Source organism: Mytilus trossulus, unplaced genomic scaffold (assembly GCF_036588685.1).
Source record: "Mytilus trossulus isolate FHL-02 unplaced genomic scaffold, PNRI_Mtr1.1.1.hap1 h1tg000138l__unscaffolded, whole genome shotgun sequence".
Classification (NCBI taxonomy): Eukaryota; Metazoa; Mollusca; class Bivalvia; order Mytilida; family Mytilidae; genus Mytilus; species Mytilus trossulus.
The window spans coordinates 316,441-341,169 of record NW_026963302.1 but is presented as its reverse complement, the minus strand read 5'-3'; the positions used below and the strand labels follow the sequence as shown (position 1 = coordinate 341,169).

At 32.5% G+C, this 24,729-nt stretch overlaps 1 protein-coding gene across 1 annotated transcript; it reads left to right on the top strand.

Moving 5' to 3' along the window:
* The first annotated feature begins 7,777 nt into the window (after window positions 1-7,777).
* LOC134700342 (uncharacterized) lies at window positions 7,778-16,521 on the top strand. The gene is made up of 8 exons (XM_063561701.1): window positions 7,778-8,129; window positions 8,640-8,736; window positions 9,301-9,481; window positions 10,270-10,349; window positions 11,084-11,874; window positions 12,511-12,650; window positions 13,076-13,269; window positions 14,089-16,521. Exons 1-8 carry the CDS (start codon window positions 7,788-7,790, stop codon window positions 14,892-14,894), a joined length of 2,631 nt encoding a protein of 876 aa, XP_063417771.1. The 5' UTR covers window positions 7,778-7,787; the 3' UTR covers window positions 14,895-16,521.
* The last annotated feature ends 8,208 nt before the right edge of the window (window positions 16,522-24,729 follow it).

Here is a 24,729-nt window from a genome sequence, read left to right as displayed (position 1 = left end):
AACTAAGTAAGTGTTTGAGGGGAATTCAATTGTTCAGATTTTACGAACATTGGATCTATAATGGCTACAACAGCAATCGTCTTCTTGACATCCTGATTACATACTAAGAGTATGGAATAAAATACACAATAGAAAATGCAAACAACTAGATTAACATGAAATATATAAAACATACATTTTCCAAATACCATGATCATTATGTATTCATCTTCTTAACAGGTTGTGCAAGTTTCATATTTCTCTGTGTACTAAATAATAAACTTATCAAAGCAAACTGACATGCAATCAATCATTTTAAAATTAATCGCATCGTTAGAATACGAACTATAAAATCATATACAATCTACTTCTTACAGGTCATAAACGTAAAATAATCCACACTACATTTTTATCGGAAAGCTAGGTAGAACAATTGATGTACAAATTACTATTTAATTTGGCCTTACAATTCGACTTGGTCCTATGTTTTATTGTAGATATGTATAACATTGCTGTTCTCATTTATTTTTAAACGGTTTAACATGCTCTGTTTTATTGTAGCTAGGAAACATTTGAAATTATTGAATAAAATATTTGTTATTAATGACATAAATTAAGCATTATAGTACCAACATACTAAAACATTTTAAAAAGAATATTTAAGTCAATTAAATACATTTTTGTAAAGTATTTTCTTTGTTCAGATTAAATTAGTCTTATTAAAACTAGAAGTCAGAATTAAAATAGTGTCATTATATAAAATACTGTAGGTTAAGAAATGTCCTGTAATAATAAAACTGCTGTCTTAACTTATATTTGCAGATAATTTATTGACCATGTTATAGGCGAACTAAATAAAACAAATGTTAACAAGGCAATTCATGGGAAAGTTTTGAGGCCTTTTGGAAGACAATAGAGACAATGCTACCAGGTAATGATTTATCAGACACATCACACGTATTATCTTAACTTTAAACATGTTTGATCATTTGCTTAAAACATATTTCCTACTTGAGACAGCAAACAGACCTAGTCAAATGTATATATATAGCCAATTTATCTGTTTGACAAAATCTTCATTAGGAATAGGTATTAGTTATATTAAATTATATACATTTGGTAACATCAGTATCTTTGCAAAACATATCAAGAGCAAACTGTATATGTCCTACTTTTAAAGCCTTTATGCACCAATGTAACATATAAATTTTTTGAATGAATATCAAGAAAAAGTAGTTTTTCTAAATCAGTATAATATTTCATTATTTTGGTCATTGAAATAGTTTACGAATGGATTCTTTCTTTCTGTGGGTCGATTTGAAACTGCCATCATCATTAACTTTTCGCCCCTGTTTTTTACAACACACTTTCGGCTAACTGAAGAGTCATGATCAGTTTTTGAACTTTTGGATTTTCTGCTTGGAAACAGCGGATGTTGCTTTCGCTTTCTTGTTGTTTTGGAAAAGTTGGTTGTCTTACAAATATGTAATGCCGTTGTGATTGCTTGTAAAATAGTCTTTTTTTTCACGTCAATTGTCAGGAAGTTATCATTGTTTACATATATATTCCCTCAATTTTTCTTTTAATAGCCTGTTCGGTTGTTTCTTTGTCTTCCTTTAATTGTTGTCTTGTTTCATCAATTGGGGTAGACTCTATGTCAGGTGATGAAAATACCATTTTTTGCTACCATCACACAAATACAATGTATACCATGGCTATTGGCAAAACATGTACATTTAAATGAGGTCAAATAAACAACTGATACATTTCCCAATCTGGACAAAACCTCTAGATCTGCGCCCTACAGTGAGGTCGATGTTCCTTTTAGACGCAATGAATTCAGCTAAATGAACATGCTTACACATCCCTAAAAAATAGGAAAGAATGGAACATAAATAACTGCATTATACCTTTATGGTTTACTTTCAATTGTACAACCTTCAAACAAAACCACTAATGCACATTCAGTAAAGATTAACTTAAATTAAATCGCATTGTTTTAGAAAAATTGATGAGTCAAACGATTATTTGCACTTGTATAACATGATGATGCCTTGTTGGAAGACAAAAACAATCAAAATCGAGACTCTTAACCCAAAAGACATTCACAACAGTAAAAAAATAAAATAATAAGCAGCGCGAATTCCACTAAAAACCTGAAGTAGAATTAGATGCTCCAGAAGACTAAGCATTTGTGGGACCATATACGGCACCCGCGAAATTAATAATCTTGATTTTAACAATTCTTACTTGATGGTGTACTTTTAAACATTGTTGAACTGACTTAAGATAATAAAAAAAACATACCTCTTGTTGTTGCAGCTGGACAAATGCACACTACATTGACAATGTCTACATTATAAATCGTCCCAAATGCTGTCTGTGATGGAACAGTGCATTCTGTGGATGAAGTCCATTGCACCATTTGTTCAAGTTCTGCCTTTAGCATATTCTCTGCTGTCAATTTACTTTTGTCTTCCCTTTGTCCTCCCATATTTTTCAAGCGACTAATCTTTGCGAGTTCATCTAGATTGCTAAAATTACGATGTTTTTTTATTTGAAAACATAATTCAAAGATCTATTAATAAATTATTTCTTAAAAAATTGAATACACAGTATTTAATATTCAATGTAATTGCATCTTTAATTGAAATTATCTTTCTAATTTCAGACGATTCAAGTGAACGATAAGAAGAACAGGATTGTGACAAATTTAAACTTACTTACTCATAAAACATAGTTACATTTACATGGAGTAAGATTATTAAGTCCTCTACTCTGCTATTGGTATACTCACCAAGGAAATGGTATTTCATGCCCAGGAAAAACCTGAAAATGACAAAATGTTATTGAGTTTGAATTTATGATTTATGTTTGAAGGAACAAATAGAAAGTACATAAAATTTTAATGTGTATACATTTGAATGTTATAAGTAGCATTATATTTTTTGTTTTAATGTTTTCATACACATCAGGTTTTGCTAGACTACATTTTTCATTTGTCTGCTTTTATGTAATTATCGACTTGCATTGACGATTATGATTTTTGTATTAAATTTGCATAACCCTATCATGAAAGAACGGCAATAATCTCTCCGTATAGTTAAACAATTGTATAGTTTATATCATTTTAAGTCTTTGGTTACCCACGAAGAAGTAGGATATAGACAAAGTGTAACACTTTTTATACTTCAGGTCATAAAAACAGAGACAGTTCAGTTTATCCCCAAAATAAAATATAATTAGTTACTATTATCAAATAGATAATGATTAGATGATGCTTAAAATTTCGATTTTGTAATATATAAGGTGTATAGTAATAAAATGTATTAATAACCTTTCAACTAAGTTATTTGTATCTTGATCTTAATGAAAAAATATGTCTTCCATAGTTGGCCCATCGACATCCCAACTTGTCAGTACATCAGTTGTCTAACAAGTAGTCTGTTATTTGTTTGGAAGGCACCTTCTCTTGCAACATTTGAACTTTTTGAAAAGTATATTTGTTGATGAAAAATTATATTGACACATTTCTTTTAAGTATAGGAACAGAATCTAAAGATTAAACACGCATGTACTCATAAGCATTGTACATTTATAGGTAAGATCTTCAAATCGCATCAAGCAACTCTTTGTACTTTTAAATTATTTTACTGATGTAATTCAATAGAGATTCATTGCTATATGTTTGAGTGGGTTCTTTTTATCTTTTATCAACCAAAATTTATGTTTTTTGTAAGTGTCACTAGTTCCTGAGATAAATATTATTATGTAAAATTATTTATCTAATATTCTTTGCCAAAATTCAACTGAAATCTGTGTTGACGTTAATTGTATTAAATTTGATATGCAGGAAAAGATGTTTCTTTAGATGAATCTTTCTTAGCATTGTCTATTGGTCAATTGTTAAATAACTATCACTGCACGAATATGTGAATAATGTCATAGTTTAACCTGTAATTTTTTCAGACAAATATATTAAAAGATATAATTGAATGGCCTTTATTTATCTTTTATATCCATATCATATTTGGTCTTGACTCCGAATGATGTAACTAATTGTAAACAAATAACATGACGAAAATGAAGTGTTAATAAGCAATGATATCGAATTTGAATTATTGTCAACTTTGATACCCACAAACCTTGGACATAAATCAAATCCATGATTTTCAGCCGTAGTCTTCAGAGATCTCACAACTATTTTGACAACCAGTATCATTTGACGAGATATATTACAAAATATGAGTGCTCCGGCCTTGCTGTTCATCTTGCAAAAAGAGCATAGAATGAATAACCATAGGCAGTTAAACAAAACATATGTTGTAAGTTTATTGTCACACAGTTAAACTTTTTTTAAACGTATCAATATTTTAAATTGAAATTTCCATGATTATATATAAGTATATACCTTTATATGTAACATCTAAAACCACCACATTTTCTCCTAGTTTCATTATTCTTTTTCTTTGTGCTTCATTCTGGTAAATAATTACTAATTGTTATACCCCCCTACAATGTAAATGTTACATATTTATAAATGCCCATAAGTATGAGTATGAATTACATATTCTATGTTAAAATCATGTTCATATAATGGAAGAGAAGACGACAAACTTGCTACATTGTTCTCATATTAAATAACCTCAATTAAAACTGAAAAGACAAAAATGTAAACTCTATTGACAAAATATATGACGTGTGAACAAGTATAGCACTTAAAACAATCAAAGGGATAAAACAACGAAAATACAAAACATCTATTATAAGAAGTCAGATATACGTTCAGTCTACAGAAAACTCGTCTGTACAGCTCTCATTGAATCATTTTACGGACAAAAACATATACGAAATTGAACAGACGAGTACTATAAAAAAATATGTCATTTGAACATAAGGCAATCAAGTCATGTCTGAAGAACAAAACAGGGTATCAATCAGTAATTTCTGAATTACTCTTTATCAGCATTATGCTTATATCAGTCATTAAAATTTACAAAAAGTACATTATTATATAAGAACAATTTCTCTTTCAATTCTTGGTAGAAAATTATCTCTTCCATCAGTATTTGTGTGCATAGCTCTGGTTCAGCTACAGCTTCATTCTGATGAATTCTAAAACAAAGGAAGAAACATGAAATTTAACCAACTTTTATAGAAATGTCATAGATCAATACAAGTACTGACATATACAGAACCAATGTCAACAGTACATCTGTATACTTTGACCAGAAAACACCAAAGTTCATTTACTGTGTAAAATGTTGCGGGAAGTGTTAACCAAATTTAACATCTGTATAGTGCGATACGAGATAACCGATTCCAATAAAAATTCATTGTGACCAGAGGTTACCAAAGCCAATATTTTTGAACGGTGACCGGATGTTACTAAAATTAATATCTGTGTATGCTGACCAAAGGTAACCCCATTCCACTAAAGGGTGACCAGTAGTAACTTAAGTTAATATGTGTATACGATGCCCGGAGGTAATTTCATTCAATAATATGAAAGAGTTACCCAATTCGAAATCTGTGTAGGGTGACCAGAGGTAACCACATTCAATATCTTTTAAGTTGACAAAAGATATTCATTATTTATGAATTGTAACCATAAGTAACATAAGCCAATCTATTGTAGGGTGACCAAAGGTAACCATTTTCAATATGTTGTGTAGAATGACCAGAGGTTACCATAGCCAATATATATGTGGGTGACCAGAGGTTACCATGTTTGAAATATATGTAGGGTGACCAAAGGTAACCAACGTCAATATATGTTTAGGGTGACCAGCGGTAACCATATTCAATATCTTTTAAGGTGACCAAAAATAACCTTATTCAATATCTGTGTAAGGTGACCATTAGTAACCTTATTCAATATCTGTGTAGGGTGACAAGAGGTAACCATATTCACAATTTTGGTAGGGTGACCATAGTCAATATATGTGTAGGGTGACCAGAGGTAACCATATTCAATATCTTTGTATGGTTACAAGAGCTAACCACATTCAACATCTTGGTAGTGTGACCAGAGATTACCAAATTAAACATATAAGTAGGGTTAATAAAGGTACCTAAATTCAATATTTATGCATGGTGTCTAAAGAAAAATATTTTTTTATCTATGTATAGTGATCCGAGGTAAATGTAACCACATTCCAAAAAAGCCAATTGCTATATATATTTGTTGACAATGGCAAAATAATTAGATATATGTGTACAGCGACCAGAAGTTACTATATTAATTATAAGTAGCGCAAAAAGTGTGAATCGAGATATCCGATGCTAACCAAATTCATTTTTTTGTGAATTGTTATCATAGGTAACATAAGTCAATTAATTGAATGTTGACCAAAAGTTACCATTTTCAATATCTTTGTAGGATGACCAGAAGTAACCATAGCTTATATCTGTGTGGGTGACCAGAGGTAACCATTTTCAAAATATGTGTAAGGTTACCATTTTTACCAGAGGTAACCATATTCAAAATTTTGGTTGGGTGACCAGAGGTCACCATATTCAATATATTTGTAGGGTGACCAGAGGTAACCATGTTCAATATCTTTGTAGGGTGACCATAGTCAATATATGTATAGGATGATCAGAGGTAAGCACATTCGATATCTGTAATGGTTAACCAGAGGTTACCTTTTTCAATATTTGTGTAGATTGATCAGAGGCTACAACGTTCAATATATGAGTAGGGTGAACGAAGTTTACAAAATTTAATATTTAATTAGGCTAAATATAGGTTACCAAATTCAATATGTATGCACGGTGACTAGAGATAACCAAATTATATATTTTTGTATGATAAGAGGTAACCAAATTCAAAATATGTGAAGGGTGACCAGAGGTAACCCCATTCAGTTGATGTGTGGGGTCACTTGAGGTATTTAAAGTTCATATATGTATAGAGTGACCAGAGGTCACCACAATTAATTATGTAAAAGGTGACAAGATGTAACAAAATTCAATATCTGAGAAGGCTTGCCGGGGTGACCAGAAGTAACCAAATTCAATATCTTTTAATGTTTAAGAGAATTTAATGCATGTGTTGGGTGACCACAGGTAACCAATTTTAATATATGTGTAGGGTGACCAGAGGTCACCACAGTTAATATCTGAAACGTGACAGGATGTAACAAAATTCTATATCTGTTTAAGGTGGCAAGGTTGACCAGAGGTTACAAAATTCAGTATCTAATTAATTGTAGGTAAATTCAATATATGTAAAGGGTGATCAGAGGTTACCAAATTCAATATATGTGTAGGGTGACCAGAGGTCACCACAATTAATTATGTAAAGGGTGGCAAGATGTAACGAAATTCAATATCTGTGTAGGGGGCCATTCAATATATGTCGTGAGAGTGCAAAATAGGACATTAGGTTTTTTTTTCTAAAAAAAAATAAGCCATGTCACTCGCTTTAAGATATGAATAGAGTAAAGGGTGAATCTTCAATGCATTTTCAATTGTTTCTTTTTAGTGAATTATTATGATTATTGATTATTTGGTATTTTCTTTACTTTTTGTATCTCTCTCAACAGTATCCTTTGAAATATGGTTATTCCGGAACTTTGCATTAAGCTAATATCCGTATTATATAGCAGCAATTATAAACTGTGTGTCCCCTTAGTAACGTACTTTCACTTTAAACCGGAAATCATGTACTATTTTTTGTCGCGTATAGACTCAATTTTAACCGTTTCTGTTCAGGTGACCAGTGGGCACCGTTCAGCGTAACTATTATCCTTGTGCATAATGATGTGACTGTGATGGTTAATAAATGCACAATTATTCCAAAAATGACGGCAATGCATCCTAGTGGAGTATCATCACTCAGAGTATATAAACTTTATATATACATGTATATGAATGAATATAAAATGTATACATGTACATTGCACCTGCATTTATTATTGTTTTTTATAATTGCAGTTCCAAACATCTCAAATGCAACAAGGGAGGAAGAGGTTTCTTGTGAAGGAAAACAGACTAGGTCATCTGAAGACTGGAGAGAAGGGAGAAGAATTGTTGAGCTAGATGTCCTTGCCACTGGTCTAAGAGCATGTCTTAAATGTGGTTTGCCCCTACAGCTTGGACATACTATTGACATACAGACATATGGTCTTGGATGTCTACTGAAAGTAAGTAATTCAGATTTAAACAAAAAATCTAAAATGTCTGAACATTTCGAATGAATTCAGCTTGTCTTTCTATCCATCAAAAATAATTTGAATCTTTGATTCAAGAACAGCCCTGAATTTTAATGATTAATCGTCATCATTGGAATACATATATGTGTTTTAACAAAAATCTTTAGGTATAGTGTAAATTAAATTCCAATGTGAAATGGGAAAAGACAATTTGATATGCATGTTCATACCTAAAGAAGCATTATAATAAAAAAAAAAAGAAGGATTTTAATATGACATGCTTCAAGTGTTTTAATAACAAACCGAGGATGTTACTATATATAACGGTATGACATGACTTACTGACCATTTTTTCTATGTCTGCATTTTTGTCATTGAAAAGTAACATTGAAAAGATGGAGAGAGAGTAATGACATCTAATTTTGATGAGATTTTTGTCATACAAATACTGACATTTGACCATTTGTCTCTTTATAAAATCAACTATTTTTTTCTCTTCAGGTACAGTGTTTTAATACCATTTGTATGCATGTAAACAGTGTTCCTACTGGAAAGCGTCATGACAGAGTATGGGATGTCAACAGTAAACTTGCAACAGGTACATGGACATGTATGCACAATATTATCCAGTCATGTAAATATAGTCAATCAGCATCCAGGCAAATTTTTTTCACTATCACCTCCATTTTCAGGGTTCACTTAGTTGTTTAAAGTTTATGTCATACATTACTATATCTGAGCCATTATATTTATTAGGTCATATAAACTTGCTAGCATTTTCACAGAAAGAGTTCTTGCAAGATTTTTATAAAATTTGTACTATAGAGCTAGTTTTGAAATGCTGGATGATTGACTTTTTGTCAAAAAGTTATGCCCCTTGAAAATATTAGATTTATGGAAAATGGCCTTGTTAGCACTCTATGGGAGCACAGTTCATGCCAGACTTTTGTATAACTTATACTCTTAGATTAATATCAGCAATATCTTGAAAAAAAATATAAAATGGTGGGACATCAACTTTTTTTGTTGGTATAATTTTAAAACTATAAAATATGATTTAAAAAAATCATCAGCATTGCGAGATCAAAAAGTATGCAAATATTCATCAAAATTTTACTGCATCATTATTTAGATCATTGTATCTTTGATTTTTTTATTACAGCCCTTGTTCACTCTGGACTTGGAGAAAGACAAGCTAATAGTTTCCTATCAGAGCTAAATATTCCAGCATTTAGTTATAAACTGGTTAGTGCAAGACTGAAAGAAGTAGGGAATGTTGTTGAAGAGGTAGCCAAGGAATCAACAAATGAAGCACTGGAGAAAGAATTGGCAGCTGTAGAACAGTATGTACCTAAAAATAATAAAAATGAAAACATTAAACTAAACTCAAATTCAACAATGGGATACTTATAATTTAAATTATAATGATAAAAAAGAAGATGTGGTTGCAAATGAGACAACTCTCCACAAGAGACCAAATTAAACACAGAGATTAACAACTACGGGTCACTGTGAAGCCTTCGACAATGAGCAAAGCCCATACCTCATAGTCAGCTAAAAAAAGGCCTGAAATGACCATGTAAAACAGTCAAACAAGAAAACTAAAAGCCTTATTTTACATTAAAAAAAATCTACAAAAAACAAATATGTAACACATAAACAAATGACAACCACTGAATTACCGGCTCCTGACCTGGGAAAGGCACATACATACATAATATAGTGTGTGTGTGTGTGTGTGTGTGGGGGGGGGGGTGATCATGTTAGTTGGATCATAATCCCCCCTAACCTTGGGCAGTGGTATAACAGTACAATATAGTTAGCATTGATTGAATTTAAATTTTTCATGCACTGTAAAAAAAATAAGAAACACATTATTTTTATTATTCAGTAACTGAGACCTTCAGTTTTCATTATAAGAATTTTGAATGTGACTTAAAGTTATTTAGATTTCTAACATTTGACTAAATGATTTGATCCAATAATGCTTATGGTTAATATAGGTTTGGACACAAAGACAATATATTTCTGACTACGATTGACTATTCTTTTGATTTATACAATCTTTGACATCTCCAGTTACATTTTGTATTATGTTTAGTTTATTTACTAGTACTTTTATAAATTACAGAAAGAAGGGTTCACTTGTGGTTGCTGTAGATGCAGGATGGCAGAAAAGAGGAAGTGGTAGAGCATATGACAGCAAATCAGGTATAACTAAACACCATCAGTTATAAGAATGAAAATATACATTGACATAACATCATATTACAGATAACACCAAGAAACAAAAAAAACATGATGGTCTTTCATGTCAAATATTTATATCTTTCTAGTCAGGTTGAGTCAATGGACTGTTATAAGGTCAAATATCAATTAAACAAACATTAACTACATTTACAAATATGCCATTTGGAAATGATGAATAGTTGTCGTATTGGCTATTGCTGATCATTACTCATTTCCTTATTTTTGTCAAGCTTGAGACTTTTGTTGCAGAAAGCTAAAGATAGGGATAGTGATCTGGCATTTTCGGTGGTGTTAACTTTCTTCTTAAAAGCTTTATATTTTAAAAGATTGAAGACCTGTATGTTCATACTTTGTATTAAGCTGCCTTATGTTAAGAAATTTCCTTCTGTCACATGTCTATTGTCTTTGACCATATTTTCATGGTTCAGTGTCCAATTGAGAAAAAAGTTAAGGTGAACATGTCCAACTGTCAGGTGCCATCTGACCTTGACTTATGTATATAAATATTATTTATAAGATTAAAATTATTTATTAAATATCTTATGTTTTGATATGTAGTAAAGAAATTATCTCAGATATCTATAAAAACCAGATTACATAAGATATCTTGAAGTTAGAAAAAATTATAAAACGGCTTGCCATAATAAATACATATCATAAACAGTTTGATTTAAGAACTTGTTTTTAATTACTAGGTCATTGTTCCATGATTGGTCCAGAGACGGGAAAAATTATAAACTACTCCGTAAGATCAAAAGAGTGCAGAGTTTGCAGTAGAGCAGAATCCAGAAATGAAAGTCCAAGAGAGCATGCATGCTACCGTAACTGGGAAGGTAGTTCAAAGGGGATGGAGGCTGATATGGTGATAGAAATGGTGAAAGATGTACAGAGTAAAGGCTGTACAGTAGCTGCATTAGTTGGAGATGAGGATTCAACAACAATAGGACGAGTACGGGCAAACATCAGTAATAGCATTGAAAAGATATCTGATAGAAATCACTTAAAGAAGATTCTTGGAAACAGTCTTTACTCTCTCAAGAAAAATCATCCTGTTTTAACAGTTAGAATAATCAAATATTTACAAAGTTGCTTTAACTATATAATAGCCCAAGGTGAAGGTAATCCAGAACAAATAGCAAAAGATCTCAATGCACTTTCAAAACATCCTTTTGGCGATCATCAATGCTGCTCAAGTCGATGGTGTAAATTTCTCAGCAATCCAAAGTCTGTTTTTAAATCATTTCCTCAAGGAAAACCTCTGTCGGGTTCAGGTCTACAAAAGTCTCTGGAAAGTGTTTTTGAAGGATATGCTAAGAACAGCCTTAAATTGTCAACTGTCGGTAGTACTCAAGCTAATGAGAGTTTCAACAGAATGGTTTCTGCTAAAGCACCAAAGCATGTACATTACAGTTCTTCTGGAAATTTGAATTACAGAGTTGCAGCAAGTGTTGCCCAGAAGAACACAGGTCACAGATACCTAGTTAATGTAAGTTTTACTACATTGAATTCATTATTATTTGTGGGATACTAATTTTCGTGGGTTTCGAGGGTACATGTGAACCATTTAAATTTTTCATGAATAACATATTCCTAATAGGCTATGTATACAGAGATTGGAAAAACTATGAAATCAAATACCCACAAATTTGCAAGTTTTCAGCAAACCACATAAATTGATATCCACAAAAATAAATGAATCCACAGTATATTTGTTAGAGCCCCTACTTGAAAAGGGTGCAGTATATAGTGTTTGTGGTGTCCTTGTGGCCACCCATTTGTCTGAAGACATAGCAGATTTGCATATTTCCCAACCTTTTTTATTACAACAACTTTTTAAGAGTTATGGGACTTTGACTGTGGCTCATCAAATTCAAATAAACATCCAAGGCAAATATCTTTGTATGTAGAAACAGCATAAATTGTAAAGATAAGAACTTATCTGAAAACTTCACATAATGTTGACATAACACCTCTGTCTTGTTTTTGTAGGTCAGCATTCAAAAGAATAATTACTCTTGTAGTGTAGATCTGTTTACTTAATAGCACTTATTATTTTGTTTTTTTGTAAGAAAAAATAGTTAATATAAATATGAAGTCTTATTTGTTTTTTTTCATTTTTCAGGTTAATAAGAAGTTGGGGCTTTCACCAGGTTACCATACTCAGCGCCTTGCCAGATTAAGAGATTATCAGCGATCAAAGCAGAGGGCATTGGCAACTACAAGAGCATTTAAAAGAAAACGACTGGAAAAGAAAGCTAAGATGTAATTAATGCATATTTTATTTCAAAATATATCCCATTTATTTACCTGTGTATAAAAAAAAATATAATGTCCATTGTAAAAACATATTTTTCATTGTGGGATAACCTTACAAAACCACATCTATTGAATAACCTTATTTTTCAAAGAGGAATAACCCTTGAAAAGTACAACTTCTAGCAATTAACCTCCAAAAGCCTCTTGTAACTCATATATTAATACTGAAACACCATATATATTTGCTGTTTCGTTTCAATTAAATCAGTAAAAAGCTTTTATTGAAATTAGATTTCATATTTTTATAACTTAAATGGTAGTTTTCAAGACAAATAATATTGAATATTTAAAGCATAAAGACCCAAATGGTAAAAAAAAAAGATTTGGTAACTATTTTTCTTGATAATTGAAATAAATCTTATTTCATTTAGGCACCAAAAGCTTGCATCTGCAGAAGTCAGAGAAGGTGTCTCCTATCAAACAGGATGTTCTCTTGATGCAGCAATATCGGATGATATTCAGTCTATTCCTGCACCAGTTATTACTCCAGAATATCTTCCTTTGGAACCAAAGACCTTGAATGACAGTTGCATGACATACTTTGATGTTGAAACAACAGGACTTGGTAAGGATTACTCATTATGATGAAAGGCTTTAAGTATCTAAGAATTCAATACCTCTTTTTGTAGATTTGCTGGGGTGTAAAAGAATTGTCTGAAGTATAAAAAAGAAGATGTGGTATGATTGCCAATGAGACAACTATCCACAAAAGACCAAAATGACAAACATTAACAACTATAGGTCACCGTACGGCCTTCAACAATGAGCAAAGCCCATTATTGTTAACCAATCAGAATAATGTGTTACAATGAAACATACATGTAATGTTATTATATATCTATATATGAGTAGATGTGGTTTGAATGCCAATGTGACACCTCTACATCTAAGTCTGCAACATGGAGCATTTGGTCGTACCTGACAACAAGCTATAAAGGACCAAAAAAGCATTGTTCTTTTAATTTGATAACACTTGTTTGAATTATAGAAATTCAAAGGATTCTTCTAATACAGTTAATGTCATCCCTACTTTTCAAAACAGAAGTTCTTGTAAAAAATGTGGAAGGAGCCTGAAAGAACAGAGCTGGGCAACTGATCAACATAGATCACTGTGACATACATTTAACACTTCATCACATTTTGCTTTATTCAATGTTCAAGTTCATATATCAGCATTTAGACTATATTTGGTAGGATCAAGCAACCTTGCATAAAGATGCATCAGGGATAGAAGGTCAGCTTCCAATCTAACTTGGGTTGCTGTTACTGACATTTGATGCTTCTGAACTTATGACAATATTTTGAACAAGGTGGTAACTAATACTAAATGTAATTTGTCTAACAGGTAACTTTGAACCTCTAGATTATATTATTTTTATTTCAGGCAGAGATTCTCACATAATACAGTTGTCTGCTGTCAACAGCCAAAACACAAAATTCAATAGATACATAAAACCAGCTAGACCTATATTACCACAAGCCTCAGAAGTGACTGGTTTGAAGTTTCAGAATGGGAAAATGTACCATGAGGATAGAGAAGTTCAGAGTATTGGAATTTCTAATGCCTTAAAAGCTTTTATTCTCTTTCTGAAAGAAATTCACAACACTGTACTTGTTGGGCATAACTCCAAAATTTTTGATGTTCCAATATTAATTAATGCACTTGAAAAAAATGGTCTACTTAATAACTTTATGTCATCAGTGAAAGGATTTATTGACACACTTCCTCTTTTCAAAGAGTGTATACCAAATCAACCATCATATTCACAGCCAAAAATTTATAACGCTTTATTTGGTGAACTGTATAGTGCTCATGATTCCATGGAAGATGTTGTGGCTCTACGTCGCTTATTTGAGAAAATATCACCTAGCCTTGTATTGAAATCCAAATTCTCTGGCACTAATGAATCTGTAATGCAGTTGTATCAACACAGAAACTGTACAAAAGGTTTGCTTACAACACTGAGACCTCTAACAAATAGCAAAACTATAACGAACTGTATGGCTACGAAAATTGCTAGCAGTGGATTAGGTCTAAGCCATCTTAAACTGGCACATAAAAGAGATAGACAACAAGGAATAGAGAATCTATTTACAGAATTATGTGGACATCCATCAAAAGCTCGTGTTACAAAGTCAAAAAAAATAATTCAGGCAACATCAATCTATCTGAATGACTTGGAGGAATGAACTATAATACACATGTAGATATAGTTTTATTGACAAAATAGACTACTAAGCTTGATTTTATTTGTAGTTGATTTTTTTTTACAATATATCAAAATTTAGATGTAAAAAGAAATTGCAACTTGAGTAAGGGCGGTGTCGTAAAATAATGACCACTTAAAGGCAGAAAAATATATCCTATTATATGGGTAATAAGGGTACTTTTTTTTAAACTTTACAAATCTACTGTACCCTACTTATGCTGTACATAAAAGATTACGATTGCAGACCAAAAGTGTACAGGGAAGATAACCAAACTTATGTTAGATTTGTTACGATTTATCAACATTTAGATGAAAAAAGAAATTGTAATTGAGTAAGGGCTGTGTCCTAAAATAATGACCCCTTAAAGGCAAAAAATTATTTATCATATGGGTAATAAGGGTACTTTTTATGTTCATTTTTATCTTGACATTGGGTAATTGGATGTTTCATTAAACTTTACACTTCTACTGTACACTACTTAGGCTGTACATAAAAGAATATGATTGCAGACCAAAAGTGTAAATGGAAGATAACCAATGTTATATCTTTAAAAGGGGGATATTCTCTGTCTCAATCCTAATTTATATAGTGAAAAGGGGGGGGGGGGGTATCTAAATCTTGGGCAAATACCATTCAAATACCAAGAAAGGTCCTGCTGGATCTTTCTTACCTAACATATACTTTTTTTCTGACTTCAGAAAATAGCAAAAATAAATCATACATCTAGTAAAGCAGAATTATACACACATAAGGGAATGTTCGAATATATTCAGATTTAAAATTATTTCTTTGGACAAAGATAAAAAATAGAATCTTTTATTCCCAATAACTTGGACATAAACTTTCTTAAAACATTTTAAAAGATAAAATAGTGAAAAGTACGGGAAAATTTTCCCTCCAAATTTCCACTATATAACCAGTCAAAATTTTCCTGCCATCTTTTGGCTTGATTTGAAATTTTAGGTTTACAAAATTTATCTTTAGGGCAAAGTAACCACATTTTAAAGGTAAAATCATTTTATACTTTTATTATGTACTGTCTACTGCACCATTATTAGGTGGACAAGCTCATCATAATTTGAGATGGTAAAGTTATATTTTTCCTGTTATTGTAACTTTTTTTCGAAATCATGTACCCATACTTTTTTTTCTGTAATAATTTAGCTTACTGTAAAGGCTTTAAGATGATAACAAAAAAAAAGAAGATTAATTATTGCAAATTATATTTTATGTCATATATATGGGCCATGGTTGTTATAAAATCAGTGAAAATTTATTAAATTTGGAAATTCTGGAATATCTTATTTGAACAAGTTTGTGTAATCTCATATTTTTTTGTTATTTACTGAATGCTGATGCCATTGACATGTGAATACTACCAATAAATCAATTTCCAACAAATGCATTTACTCTTTTTTGTTGATTTTTATCCTTATATCCTTCTTCTACGAATATACACAAATATGGTATATTCAGAGGTCGTTGCCATGGAAACGGTGTCATGTACATGCCAATTTTATTTCATTTTTCTGACAATGGATATTGTCCCTTTGAGTACATACCCTTTTTATGTTACTTTAATTATTATTTTGTCAGGTTCATATCACCTTAACCAACTGTACTTTCGGAATTATTGTTTATACATGTACTATATATACCATGGTTTTCACGAGTTAACATATTTAAACAAACGAATCCGAAGGATGAGTTTGTTTAAATATGTTAATGAGTAAGACGCATGGTATATAAAATTTGTAATATAAATAAAATGATTGACAGCCTCAAGACATCCAACTAATATTGGAAATTGATCACGTTACAGTTTTATCCAATGAAATGGAAGCATCGCGCAAGTCACTTTTGCGCCTCGTGTATGATCTTTTGTGTATTTCATGTACTAGAACCCCGGAATTTGCAAAAGGGAAAGAAAATGTCGGATTTTCCCTGATTTTTATTTAGTTTTGCGCCCCGTGTATGATTGTTTGCGCAGGTACTAGTTATTTCATAACGTCATCAGACTGAGGTAAACAAAAATATCGAATTCCAGCGACAAGGATTAAATAATTATTCTAATGACGGTAAGATTATTTTTTTTCAAGGTATCATACAAATCAATCATATTTTACAGAATTTTCATCTCATTGAAAAATGCATATTTATACATTTATAGTTTTCGTACAAACTGCTGTTCTGCCGTTATTTAATTAATTCGATTATTAGATTAAATGTATTAAAACACAATTTTAATGATAAAACACTGTATCTAAACAGTAGCGGATCCAGAGAGCGTAGATAGTGTACGTTCTCCTAATTGATCGCCAAAAAAAATCATGTTTTTTTCACAGATATTTGTAGCCGATATTTATTCCTTTTTCTATAGGTACCCCCCTATTTAAATCGAAATTCAATAGGATTTTAGCAAAGGAAATGATAGTTTCACATTTCATTTTTTTCACAACTAAAAGAAGAAACATTTAGTAATTGTTTCCAAAATTAGGGGAATTCGTAACAATCTTATATAGTTCGAAAAAGGTTTCTTAAGATGTGGTACACATCATTTATTGCTTTTTGTTATAAAATCACAATAAATGAAGATCTTGACCTTTTAGTACGTTTTACAGTTTCCTAAATATTTAAGAGGCGGATACCTTTCAAAAACTAGAGGCTCTAAAGAGCCTGTGTCGCTCACCTTGGTCTATGTGAATATTAAACAAAGGAAGCAGATTGAAAATTGACTACAAAGGTCAATAACTCCTACAGGGGTCAATTGACCATTACGTTCATGTTGACTTATTTGTAGATCTTACTTTGCTGAACATTATTGCTGTTTACAGTTTACCTATATCTATAATAATATTCAATATAAAACAGCAAAATTTCCTTAAAATTACCAATTCAGGGGCCGCAACCCAAAAACAGGTTGTCCAATTCATCTGAAAATTTCAGGGCAGATAGATCTTGACCTGATTAACAATTTAACTTCATGTCAGATTTTCTCAAAATTATTTGGTTTTTGAGTTATAAGCCAAAAACTGCATTTTACCCCTATGTTCTATTTTTAGCCGTGGCGGCCATCTTGGTTTGATGGCCAGGTCACCGGACACATTTTTTAAACAAGAAACCCCAAAGATGATTGTGGCCAAGTTTGGATCAATTTGGCACAGCAGTTTCAGAGAAGAAGATTTTAGTAAAAGATATATAAAATTTACGAAAAATGGTTAAAAATTGACTTTAAAGGGCAATAACTCCTAAAGAGGTCAACTGACCATTTTGGTCATGTTGACTTATTTGTAAATCTGACCTTGGTGAACATTATTGCTGTTTACAGTTTACCTATATCTATAATAATATTCAATATAATAACCAAAAACAGCAAAATTTCCTTAAAATTACCAATTCAGGGGCCGCAACCCAAAAACAGGATGTCCAATTCATCTGAAAATTTCAGGGCAGATAGATCTTGACCTGAGTAACAATTTTACCCAATGTCAGATTTGCTCTAAATGCTTTGGTTTTTGAGTTATAAGCCAAAAACTGCATTTTACCCCTATGTTCTATTTATAGCCATGGCGGTCATCTTGGTTAGTTGGCGGGGTCACCGGACACAATTTTTAAACTAGATACCCCAATGATGATTGTGGCCAAGTTTCAAATAATTTGGCCCAGCAGTTTCAGAGGAGAAGATTTTTCTAAAAGATTTACGAAAAATGGTTAAAAATTGACTATAAAGGGCAATAACTCCTAAAGTGGTCAACTGATCATTTTGGTCATGTTAACTTATTTGTAGATCTTACTTTGCTGAACATTATTGCTTTTTACAGTTTATCTCTATCTGAAATAATATTCAAGATAATAACCAAAAACAACAAAATTTCCTTAAAATTACCAATTCAGGGGCAGCAACCTAACAACGGAATGTCAGATTCATCTGAAAATTTCAGGGCAGATAGATCTTAACCTGATTAACAATATTACCCCATGTCAGATTTGCCCTTAATGCTTTGGTTTTTGAGTTATAAGCCAAAAACTGCATTTTACCCCTATGTTCTATTTATAGCCATGGCGGCCATCTTGGTTAGTTGGCGGGGTCACCGGACACAATTTTTAAACTAGATACCCCAATGATGATTGTGGCCAAGTTTGGTTAAATTTGGCCCAGTAGTTTCAGAGGAGAAGATTTTTGTAAAAGTTAACGCCGGACGCAGGACGACGACGGACGACGACGACGACGACGGACGACGACGGACGCCGGACGCCAAGTGATGAGAAAAGCTCACTTGGCCCTTCGGGCCAGGTGAGCTAAAAAGGTGGAGCTTAAATCATGGAATAACATGAAAATGAGTATGTTATACCATGGCTGAAGCTCCGCCTTTTTTCCTTTGGATTCTAGTTGAGTTGCATATTTAATTAGCAAAGTATGGTAAAACATCAATTTGCATATAATATACCACGGTTTTCCCTCACCACACTTTTTAATCAAATTATTTCATAAAAACATCAAAGGAAAAAATCCAATTTATGTTACAACAATTATTGATCTTGTAATTTAGTTTGCGTCTTATTTCTTTGGTGTCATATTTTGGCTATGTTTATGTTCGTTCATACAGTATAATAAGTCGGTAGTTGATTTTTTTTTTAATTTCTTGTGACTCTTTGCGTGTTATTTGTTGATTGCCGTTGGTTTTTGTGTCATATGGTAACAAAGTGTGATTTTGTTATTCTTATGATGTGTTTGCATCTTAAATTGGGATTGCACTTAGTTATTTCATTGATTTCTTTAATTTTTGTTATACTTTCGATACATTTTTATTCAATTTCTATCTTATAGCATCAGTTACAATTGTCCGTCGACATAATGCGGTATTTTTTTTGTTCGCCAATATTATTCCCACATTTAGAGACATTTAGAGACTTTTTTTAACAGTTTTACATTGGACTCAATTTTATTATAGTTTATCACATAAAGACTTGATGGTATAATAATAATTCTTTACTTGAATAACCGTCCCACTGTTAGTTGCATGTTAGATCTTCACAACTCAGAAACAGATTCAAGAACATCAAAGTTCCCTCATAGTAATTTTGACCGTATACGGTGGCTCACTCTATTTTTCTCATACCTGCTCACTATTACAAGTCAAGTACTAGTAGTACACGAGTGTCTTTATATATCATGTACTACACATGTGTATCAGTGATGGATCCAGAAATTTTCTTAAGGGGGGCCCACTGGCTGTCTAAGAGGGTGCTTGCTCCACTCATGTTTCAGTGATTCCATATCAAATCAACCATTTCCCCCCCACAAATGGGCGGGCCTGGGCCCCCTGAAAACCCATCTTTATTTGCCTCTGTTTACATATGTACCAGACTTTGTACATTGTTCACCTTACCCCAACTTTGGACCTCGAAAAAAAAAGTTCCGTAACTTTACCCACCTGGGTATTTGGGCCCAGGCAACCTTAGGCAAGTGCCTATCATTTGTACCTAGTGGACAAAAAAGCTTTGCCGTAGGGAAAATTTTATGAACGAAAGAAGGGGGATGGTAGGGTCACCCTACCCTAACTTTGGACCTCGAAAAAAAAAGTTCCGTAACTTTACCCACCTGGGTATTTGGGCCCAGGCAACCTTAGGCAAGTGCCTATCATTTGTACCTAGTGGGCAAAAAAGCTTTGCCGTAGGGAAAATTTTATGAACGAAAGAAGGGGGATGGTAGGGTCACCCTACCCATACTTTGGACCTTCAAAAAAAAAAAGTTCCGTAACTTTACCCACATGGGTATTTGGGCCCAGGCAACCTTAGGCAAATGCCTATCATTTGTACCTAGTGGGCAAAAAAGCTTTGCCGTAGGGAAAATTTATGAACGAAAGAAGAGGGATGGAAGGGTCACCCTATCAAAACTTTGGACCTCGAAAAAAATAGTTCCGTAACTTTACCCACCTGGGTATTTGGGCCCAGGCAACCTTAGGCAAGTGCTATCATTTGTACCTAGTGGGCAAAAAAGCTTTGCCGTAGGGAAAATTTTATGAACGAAAGAAGGGGGATGGTAGGGTCACCCTACCCATACTTTGGACCTTCAAAAAAAAAAGTTCCGTACCTTTACCCACATGGGTATTTGGGCCCAGGCAACCTTAGGCAAATGTCTATCATTTGTACCTAGTGGGCAAAAAAGCTTTGCCGTAGGGAAAATTTATGAACGAAAGAAGGGGGATGGTAGGGTCACCCTACCCCAACTTTGGACCTCGAAAAAAAAAGTTCCGTAACTTTACCCACCTGGGTATTTGGTCCCAAGCAACCTTAGGCAAGTGCCTATCATTTGTACCTAGTGGGCAAACAAGCTTTGATGTAGGGAATTTTTTACGGATTATAGTTGATTGACATAGGCTTGAATCTAAATAATTTTTTGTTTAGATCAACCAAAATATTTATGTCAAATCGTTTTTGTTCTATTTGACGTGTGTAGTTCTTACACTTATCGCTTTTCTTATAAGAATGTAATAAATAAATTACTAGAGTGACTATTTACTTTGGAATAATTACCTGAACTAGCTAGTTTTTAGGCGAAAAGTAAATATAATGGTTATCAGCTTTTCTTTTCAATCGAATAATTTCTATAAGCTTGAAGATCTAATTGTATCGCTACACTAGTTTATTGTAACCTGGTTTTATCAATTGTTATTATTATTATACAGATAATAACCCATCCCTTATCAGAGAGAAGTGAAAAAGGTTAATAGCTAAAACGTTTTTTTTTTATATTCCCGGCTTTAAAAACAGTTGTATTTAATACGCGAATAAATAATTAAACTTTGTATGTGTTAAAATGGACATACATTTCATCTTCCTACTGGAAATTATTTGTCATCATATTTATTTATTTGTCATCATATTTATTTATTTGTCATCATATTTATAAGTACGTTTGGTGTTATCGCAAGTCTTCGGTTTTTAGGCATGATCATGTTGGCGCGTTTTCTTATTGTTCGCTAGCTTGATTCATCTTATTGTTCGCTGGCTTATTGTTCGCTAACTTGAGTCTGGTTACATATGTTACTCGAGTGTGAAACTTGCAACAATACTTTACCAAAGCAAGCCAGGAAACAATCACACAACAAGGAAATAAGTTAATTAGGGGGTATGATTTTCTTGTCAGAGCTATGTTTTTTTTAATGAATTTTACCCCCACTCTTTTTTCACAATTTGAGGTTAAATTTTTGCTCCCGTATGTAAATAACCAGCACAACGACTTTCATTATCTCTTTATATATCTTCATTTGGAGACTTCCGTTGCACTGAACACGTTGTTCTTATTCATACTTACTTCAATGTTATCTGCACCGAACACTTACAATCAACCAACGGCTTGGTTTAAAATTGTACTTACCAGAAAGTCTTTGATAATATGTTACAGTTTTGTACAAGAGTTAGTCCTTTGTTTTATTAATAATAAAAACGGAACTATTATGATGTTATGGAAAATATCGAGTTTGCTTGATATTGACAAATCAAAAACTCAAGTCACATGGTAATGTTTTGGATGCTTAAACCTTTGACATATTTTGTAAGTTGAAAAATGAATATATTAAAGACATTTTTGGATGTTAACATTTACGATTGACTCACTCGCATATATTTCATGTAGAATGTACAACCTGTTTTACTTTTTTTTAAATATGGTTTTAAAAAAAAATCCGAAAATGAAGCATATGTTCTTGAACAGGGCTCCAATTAAAAAAAAATAAGAGATCAGATGATCAAGTTCTTTGAACTAAGAGAAAAGGGAAACCAATGGCACTGCTGTAGTATATAATCTCATAAATTATAACCATCAGTATTACAAGACTATGAAGGATGCATTCACATCTCTTCTGTTGTGGATGCGTTTGACAAATTCTGTAAACAAAAAACGAGTTCCTATTGTGGCATAATTTTATTCATATAGATTATTTCTCCTACATATTTTTATATATTGCTTTCTTTACTTCAAATCGGAATGTCAGACATTAACATCTGGTACGTTAAAACCTTTCCTCTCTGTTCCATGCCTCTGGTCGACATGTGTACTTCAGAAAAATTTCTGATTGTCAGATGTACAGCAGATCTTCCACATAACTTCTTGATAAAAGTGCTGTCTATCACCCTTTTCGACACTGCAAACAAAAAATCGAATTTGCACTGAATTAAAGAGGGGTACAAACGGATCGGAACTCAGAACTCTTCCCTGATCTGCCACCGAGTTTATACATCAGATACATCACTAAATATAAACATGTTATGAAATATACCAGAATATGAAATAAAGAAAAATACAAATCAAAAATGTTGAATTATCATTATCTACGAAACTACAAGATCCTACTTAATTGACCATGTTTTCAAATCATATCAAATGTTTTCATTGGTCTTCACTTGTTAGAAAAATGTACTGAATTTATTGTTAACTAAATTATCAATGTTAGGTTTTGCAGTTGTTGCATATTCTTCACAGCTTGATCTTTAACTAATGAATTGAAAAAAGAGGGGATGCGTTCTAAACATATGTCTGTTTTTTCAACTTAATAACAAACATGTGAGAAAAATTAGTTTTAGAATACGAAATATATCTCTCATTCTGTATACACATAAATTAATGTAAGATTGTTAAGGTATTTTGGGGTATTTTAAAGGACCCCCCCCCCCCCCATTTTTTTGTAATATACACCACCATTTTTGTTAAGTTAGGACAAAGAACTAATACTCGATAGTTCTATAATGTAAGACTTCAACGTTTCATATCATTTACTGTAATGATATTGCTATATCATCTGGTCAATGTTTACGTTTATAGAGACTCCGCCTATCTTATCTTGATTGACATTATAACAGTTACACGTGCTTAAAGTTCATTGACTTTATCTATATAACACACTGGGGTTTTATAACATGTGCAGTTCTATATCATGTAGTCTTATAATAAACATGTATTAATTATATGGATTAACTCAATTGGCCTCTGACAATGGTAACTTAACATGGTGTCAGATGTGAAAACGACTTTAAAATAGTTAATAGCAAATGCTATCATTATTGTTTGGTGGGGAAAAGATAAAAGAAAGAATGGATGGTCATTTCAAGCAACCACCAGAAATGGATTTTTCCCATGAAGATAAACTATCCGAGAAATGGAAAAGGTGGAAACAAACAATGAGCTTATACTTAGAAGTAGCTATGAGTGAAAAAAAACAGAAAAAGAACAGTGCAGAGCTGTTTTATATGTTATCGGATTAGACGGCCGAGAAATTTATAATACTTTCAATTTCGGTGAAGGTGAGGCTGACAAACTTCAAGTGCTGTTGAAAAAATTCGAGGACTATTGCATCCCGAAGAAAAATGTAACGGTAATTAGACATCGTTTTAATACACGCGTTCAAAATTCAAGTGAAAGTATTGATCAATATTTAACAGACCTGAAGTTAATTGCAAAAAACTGCGAATTTGAACACTTAAAAGATGGACTCATTCGTGATAGAATAGTTTGTGGTACGAACTCTTCCAGAGTAAAAGAACGTTTACTTCGAGAGGATGGGTTGACATTGGACAAAGCTGTTGGTATTTGTCGCGCCGACGAAGAATCTCGAAAACAGATGAAGACGTTGAATGACGAAGAACAAGTACACGCTTTGAGGAGGAAAACTCAACACCAAAGAAATAACCGAAATGAAGGCTACGCAAAGATAGGTCCGAGCAGACGAGACCACGAGAAGCGAGGGTCGAATTCGAGTTTCAGTTGTGGAAAGTGCGGAACAACTCACGAGAAAAGAAACTGTCCTGCATACGG

Coding starts and splice junctions, on each gene's coding strand:
- LOC134700342 (XM_063561701.1), top strand. CDS start 7,788: ATGACGGCAATGCATCCTAGTGGAGTATCATCACTCAGAGTATATAAA. Junction 8,130..8,639: donor GTCTTGGATGTCTACTGAAA/GTAAGTAATTCA, acceptor TTTTCTCTTCAG/GTACAGTGTTTTAATACCAT. Junction 10,350..11,083: donor AGCATATGACAGCAAATCAG/GTATAACTAAAC, acceptor TTTAATTACTAG/GTCATTGTTCCATGATTGGT.